The sequence below is a fragment of the Vespula pensylvanica genome, chromosome 11 (assembly GCF_014466175.1).
Source record: "Vespula pensylvanica isolate Volc-1 chromosome 11, ASM1446617v1, whole genome shotgun sequence".
Lineage (NCBI taxonomy): Eukaryota > Metazoa > Arthropoda > Insecta > Hymenoptera > Vespidae > Vespula > Vespula pensylvanica.
Window position 1 is genome coordinate 215,107 of NC_057695.1, and position 7,500 is coordinate 222,606.

General features: G+C 36.2%; 1 protein-coding gene across 1 annotated transcript in view; it reads left to right on the top strand.

Annotated features, from left to right (window-relative positions):
- Positions 1 to 7,500, top strand: part of LOC122633068 — a 70,795-nt gene that overhangs the window by 44,565 nt on the left and 18,730 nt on the right. Inside the window, exons 3-5 of the mRNA XM_043820569.1 lie at positions 1,312 to 1,529; positions 4,500 to 4,795; positions 6,474 to 6,615. Of these exons, the coding sequence (XP_043676504.1) occupies positions 1,312 to 1,529; positions 4,500 to 4,795; positions 6,474 to 6,615 (656 nt within the window). The remainder of the gene's footprint in view (positions 1 to 1,311; positions 1,530 to 4,499; positions 4,796 to 6,473; positions 6,616 to 7,500) is intronic.

A 7,500-nucleotide genomic window follows, 5' to 3' on the forward strand; every position in this document is an offset into this window, starting at 1 on the left:
AAAAAAAAAAAAAAAAAAGATGTAAGAGTCCAAAAGTTATATGTATACGTATGTATTTATTTTTATGATTCTCGAAACGCTATCTGACTCTAATATGTATATATATATATACGTGTGTTTGTATGTGTGCGTGTACGGGTGTTCTCTTTACATGGACACATGCTGCGTCAAATGTGCGCGCGGAAACGTTATGAGAAATCGATATCCGACGTCGATTAAAAACCCTGTCAATCGCATGCCGTCGATCACAAACGACACGCATAGAATTTTTCTTTAGGTCGATGAAACGATGATTCGCGCGCGCGATCGACCCTCCCGTCTCGACGCGCCGTGTCAACTCATCGATGCGTATGTATGTACGTATATATACATACACGCACACACACATATATATATATAACACACACGCATACATATATGCGTTTACGGAAAGTTACGAGTGTTTCCGATCGACGATCAACACGTTTTTTTTTTCTCCTCCTTTTGCCTGATTTTTTTTCTTTTTTAATTCCATGGCCGATCGCGCAACAACAACCCACGTTGTTGTTCGATTGTCCCCTCTATATACTTTTCCTTTCTTATTACAAATGACAATCACTGGGAAAAAATGGCGTCGGTTGGAAATAAATTTGCGATAAGAAAAATCATGGAAAACTGTTAGTTTGACAATTTCTACCATCGATGATAATTATCCGTAATTGTTATTAAAGAGAATCGTAGAGAGACATTTAACTTTCAGTAACTCAAAAAGAAATGATAAATAATGTCGATTCGAGATCAATTTCCAAGCATTCGATCGGTATAAACGATGTTCAATGAGAATTAGCATTAATGATGTAACCGACGAGGTGAACTCAAGGAAATGAATGAAATTAAAATAAAAAAAAAAAAAATAATAATAATAATAATAACAGAAAAAGGACACGAGGAACGAAACAAAAAAATAATAAAAAAAGAAAAGAAAAGAAAAGAAAAGATATAAAAATAATATGTATATGTATATTTACATGTATATGACGTGTACATGTATATGAACATGGATATGAAAAGAATAGAATTGTAAAAATGTATGAAGAATTGTAAAAGAATAGAATGCAACGAAAAGGTGGAGGAAAAAGAAGGAAAGGAAACAAAATTACATAAACAAATAAATAAACAAATAAATAAATAAATAAATAAATAAATAAATATATATACACATACAATATAGTATATATATATATATGCGTGTGCATTTATTTATGTATATATATATATATATATATATATATATATCCTGGGGATATTGAGAAGAGTGAAACTTTGATTCAGGTGTGCTGGTGAAGCAAGAGGCTAGGGACGACGGTTACGAGACGAGTCCAGATCTCGAGATGAGAAGCACCGGTGGTGACAGCAGTCAGCAGTACCACACACCGCTGACACCACACACGCCGCACACACCGCACACCCCGCACACGCCCCTCACGCCCGTATCGGCGACGGCGCATCAACCCCAACCACCTGGCTCGACCGCCTCCGCCCTAGGACAGGTGAGTGCTATCCCATTACCCATTGCTTTTCCACCGCAAATTTTTATACCCTTATAACCCTCCGGCTTCGTTTTGTCCGTTCGACTGGACGAATCGTGTTTTTTTTTTTTTTTCCTTAAAAAATAAAAAAAAAAAAAAATACAGAAAGAAAGAAAGAAAAAAAAATCATATAAAAAATAAAACCCAGTGGTAAAATAAATTTTTCTCTTTCTACCCTCCTCCGCCCACCACCACCGGACCCACCACCTTCATGATTTACTCCTACGCTCTGAAGAAATCATTTTAGCGGTTAGATCGCACGAATCATGTAACGAGTTTATGTAACAAAAAGAAATCTTGTTTTGTGTTTATTTCTATTTCTTCTTTTCTTTTTAATAATCCTGCGATCACTTAATTGGACGAATCGTCGTTAGTAAAGACAAAAGTCAAAAAAAAAAAAAAAAAAAAAAAAAAGAAAAAGAAAAAGGGAAAAAGTTTTTAAACTAGTGGTAAAATTTTTTTCCCCTTTAGCTTTCCTCTTTCTCTTTTATTTCTTTCATTCCAAAAAGAAATAACCGTGCAGTGGAACGTTTCCGAGAGTATTCCATTGAATTTCTTCGAAATGTAGAGACTTTTTTCATCTTATTTTACTATACATATGTATATGTATATATATATATATATTGCTTTATTTTATTTATTTTTTCTTTCTTTTTTTTTCTTTTCTCTCTCTCTCTCTTTTTTTTTTTTTTTTTTTTTGACGACCACGATGAAAATGTAAAATTTCCTCGCACGCGTAAAACATTTCAATACCCCCACACTCCTCTTTCCTCCACCACCTCCTCCACTTCTTCCTCCTTCTCCTCCCACCATCCTCTTCTACGTTTTTCTACGTAAAACGTGAACTATCAGGGACACGTACAGCGTCGCTCATAAAATGTAGGTACGTGTATATAGTTGAGGGTGGTACATATGTATGTATGCGCTACTACAGCGTCGTAATATGGTGTCCCGAAGCCGTACGATAGATAGCAACAACTGCGGAATGGTTCTGGTGTACCGTCGTTGTCGTAGTCGTCGTCGTCGTCGTCGTCGTCGTCGTCGTCGTCGTCGTCCGCATCGTCGTCGTCGTCGTCGTCGTCGTCGTCGTCGTGGAAAATACGCACGTGTTTCAGCAACGATTTCTATCAGCCCGTCGGGAGAATAAAGTGCGAGCTTTTAGAAAGCCCCTACTACTTTGTCGTATGATACGTAGGATAGATATACGTAGATACGTATACATATATTAGATAGATATTTAGTAATAGTAGTAGTAATAGTAGTAGTAGTAGTAATAGTAGTAGTAGTAGTAGTAGTAGAGTAGTAGTAGTAATGTAGTAGTAGTTATAGTAGTAACATGATTTGAAGTGAGACGACGAACGATTTCATCATTTTTACAGGACGAGCGAAAAATTAAACGAGAAGCACAAGTTCGAAGATGTTATTATTAAATATCAATTGTATTCTTTTTCGAAAAACTATTATATCGAGCTACTACTCGAGCCTTGCAGTTTTTTCTAAGATCAGAAAAATATTTATTTGCAAATAAATAAATCCTCGAGAAAAGAATAATCGAATTTACTTTAAATTTTTGTGTAGGTCGATGGAACTTTTGCTCGCTGTTTAGAGATTTTTGATTGTCGTTTAGAGAGTTTAGGTCGTCGTTTATGGGCTTTGAACCATCTAGAGATTTTCGATCATCGTCTAGAGAGTTTTTACTTCTGCCTTGCGATGAACTTGGGAACCACCTGCATGATTTAGGTTCCTATTTTTTTTTTTTTCTTTTTTCTTGTTTTTCTTTTCCTTTGTTTAAAGGGGGAAAAAAATTATAAAAATAAAAGCTCGATCCTTGTCCGATCACAACAGATTACGTGTAAAAGTTTTTATTTGAGTTTTTTTCTTATAATATAGCAAGGTCTATGTTGTAAATAATGGGCGATCGATAGACTTCAAACACCTTTCAAGCGTTGCCGTACTTTCTGAAGGAGTGTATTCGCGAGAATGCTTAAGGTGGGGAGGATTGTATCTACATGTATATGTATACATGCACGTTTATATGTGTATGTTATCGTCTACTAGCAGCCAGCACGAGCCTTATCTTGTAGCATTTCGTGCTCGATTTCAGGTTATCGCGGGGTCAAGAGCGCGGCTCGTTGCACGCATCTAATGAACGCACGAAATCGGAAATTAAGGGCTCCGAGATGTAAGGACACGACGATGAGGAATCGTATATCTTCAATAATTTATCTCGACGTGTTGCTTTTTTTCTTTTTCTTTTCCATTCTCGCCGCAGATTATTTGAACACCAACTTTCATCGATATTAACAAAATCTTTTCAGTATATATCAATCTATTTATTACAGATATTAGATTGATTACGTGTGTGATGATCTATTTGAAATGTTTGTTACGTTCGAAACATTAGATTATAACTGTTCAGTATGCAATACTTAAATTCGTGCAAGGTAATCCACCTTGTCCACGTGGTATAACTTTGTTGTCCCTGAAGTATAATTTTAATTTTTTTTTTTTTTCCTTTTTTTTTCGTTCCGAAGATAGCGAGATAATTTTTCGAGGACAACGCAACGTCATGGTGAAGTACACCTCGGGAGAGCTATAATTTATTTGCGATAACTATGCAGCTTTGTTTCTAAAAGTTACGAAGCCCGAAGTATAAGTATGTTTATTAAGTATGAGCATTAGATGAGTCAGGAAAAAAATTGACAAGAAAAAGGAAGAGGAAAAAAAATTTTTAAATAAATCCTTCTAACCGAACTCCACGTATCGTAATTCCAAACCGATGTGATTCGTACAATAAAAATAAAAAAAATAAAAATAAAAAAAAAAAGAAAAGAAAATAGAATAAATGCATTTTAATTAAATGATATTTCAGAAAAGTATTTCAACTTAGTTTCTCATTCGTACGAATCCTATTGTTTTCTTTATTTCCAGGTGGCAATAAAATGCGAGACACCGGTGGATCCATACTCCTTTGTAGACGAGGACATGTCGATGGGTGGTATGAGGTCCGCGAGCAGTCCTGGTGGCAATCCTGAGAGCATGACGTGTCCGGGCGGCGTCCAACCGGGCCTGGTTACACCCACGTCGACGCCACCCGGTCCTCTCTCCGGTCAGCAACATCATCGGATCGATCTCGTTATGAATGGTGCTGTGAATCCCCAGCTAGTGCATCAACCGAAGAAAAGGGGAAGAAAGAAAAAATCCGAAATGATATTAACACCCGAAGAGTGAGTCTAAAACGACAACTTCTACGATATATCTTCTCTTCTTTATTTGTTTCAAATCTTTCTCGTTGAAACCCGTTTGCAATTTGTAATTAGTTTTTTTTTCTTTTTTTGTTGCTTTCGTTATTTTTCTTTCTCTTTTTTTAATCGTTCACTCGAGATCTTCCAAAATCATGTCTCAAAAAATCGCAAATCGTACACGTAAATCGATAAAACGTGCTTAAATATTCGAATCGGCTTTTATATCATCGACGCCATTTTAAGCGATAAATCCCGCCATGTTTAAATCGACTATACCACGCTAGTTCAAATTTCACGTACGCGTGACTCTATTCTTCAAATATTCGTTTGCCTTTGAAAATAAAGTTTTTCTTAAAATTTTCATAATCGACGCTCTTCGTAATCGCGGACACTATTCATTTGCACACATATCGCGAATCTATTAATTTTACACGTATATCTGTGTGCAAGATGGGTCAAAAAAAGAGCTCCTAGATAATTATACAAATCAATTACTACCAGAGACTTTTTAGATTTATATTTGTACCTTCGAGAGACTTTTTAGATTTATATTTATACCCTTACCAATCGGAGGAAGAAAAATTGCTCTGAAGTGTCTCGAAAAGGAGTAATTGATATTTTTTTTTCCTTTTTTCTTGTTTTATATTTTTTTATTTTTTAAATCATTTAGAAACTTTTGATCCTATGACCCTTTAAAAATATCGAAATCAAAGCAATTTCGATTGGGAATATATGTATCTTCGTAACATTTGCTGGAAGAAAGCACGGATTATAGGTACGCTCGTTACACCGTATCAACGTTAATTCGCTAAAACGGCGGATTCATTCGCATGTAAAACACGAAAATTTGCAAGGGAAATATCGAAAAATATCATCTGTTTGTACTGAGAGAAAAAGAGAGAAAGAGAGAGAGAGAGAGAGGGAGAGATGAAAATTTATATATATATATTCCTGTGTCTGTAACGATCGGTTATAATTTTTCGTATGGTAGAAAGAAAATCAAATAGACAAATTAAATTATAATAAATATACATACATATATGAGTACACACACACACACATATATATATGTATAGGTATGAAAATAATTCAACGAAATAATTATTATAAATTTCCTAAAAAGTTTTCATGGTTCTCAACGAAATAAGTTAAAAGTCGATCGAGATGGCGCCAGGATCCACTATTCGCGTGTATAACGATCGATTATATAATTATTTTCGCGTCACTGTTACCAACCGAATCAAATAAATAAATTGCATTATTTATAAATTAATAGAAAAATATGCAAATAAATCCAAATGAGCCGATCATAATTTTTCGACGGGAAAGGAAAAGAAAAGAACAAAAAAGAAAAGAAAAGAAAAGGAAATGAATTAGGCTATTCTAAAGGATCCAAGTCCGAAGAGAAAAATATGTGCAAAGCGAAAACAATATGGCGCTATTATAATTCTAAGATGGCTGCGCGTACACGTGGTACCTAGCGCGCGCGCGCGTTCTCACGAATTAGGATTTTCTTAACCCCTTGTTTCTTTGTCGTTGCTGTTGTTTCTTCTTCTTCTTGTATCTTTAATCTTTTTCCCTATTCCCTTTCTTTCTCTTTCTTTAAAAGTTGTAATTCTTTTATTTGATTTTATCCTTTTTACGTATATTTCTTTTTTAGGGCGGAGCTCGCGGAGGCGAAAAAACGTGCGAAGACGTATAAGGAGAGGAAAAAGCACGATAGGTTCGACGGAATGCCGGAGGAGGAAGTGAGTAAACGCGTTCTTCCGGATCACCTGACGAACAACCTCGACATCATCATAGTAAGTTTACCTTTTATCTATCGCTTTGATCGCGCTCTCGTATTTTCACGTTGGGTTATAATCTACAAGTTGGTAAGTGGTGTGTAGGGTGGGGAGAGGGACGGAGCGGGGTGAGGGAAGAAGAGGGAAGGGGTGGGAGAGAGGAAGGAGTAAAAGCGCGTTCTTCCTACTGATGTAGTACTGAACGTAACGAACGTACCGAACGAACGTACGTACGTACGTACGTACGTATAAATGGACAAACCGAGCGAAAACGAGTGAGTGAGTGAGTGAGTGAGTTAGTGAGTGAGTGAGTTAGTGAGAGTCAGTTAACTACAGAGAGACAGATAGAGAGAGAGAAAGAGAAAGATAGAGAGAGAGAGAGAGAGAGAAAGATGTATGTATGCGAAGCTAGATAGATGGACGAGCAGATTTATTATACACTACGGGATCTACGTAAGCTAAGAGCACTGAGCCGGAATAATCACTGATTACACTACTGTAACGTACACCAATAATCTACCAGGAATATCACAGGGATACCGTGAAATTTCTAACAACAAAAGCGGACACGTAGTAATAGATAGATAGTCCCGACGAGTCGTTACGATCACCTCCCCTCTCTACCTCCTTCCCCTTCTCCTCCTACTCCTACCTACTCAACCCCTTCCCTTCACCACCGTCACCAAAATATTACAATGCAACCTCCTTTTTTTTTTTCTTTATCGGTATCCACTCTTCTATTCATTATCGAACGTTTATTTTTTATCGTCGTAAGAAAATAGGAAACAAAATTGTTCGCCACGATAAACAAACGCGACTAATCATTCTATTTCTACGTCTATTTCCTCTTTTTCTTCTTCTTCTTCTCCTACCTTTTTTCTCCTTTTTCTTTCCTTTCTTTTT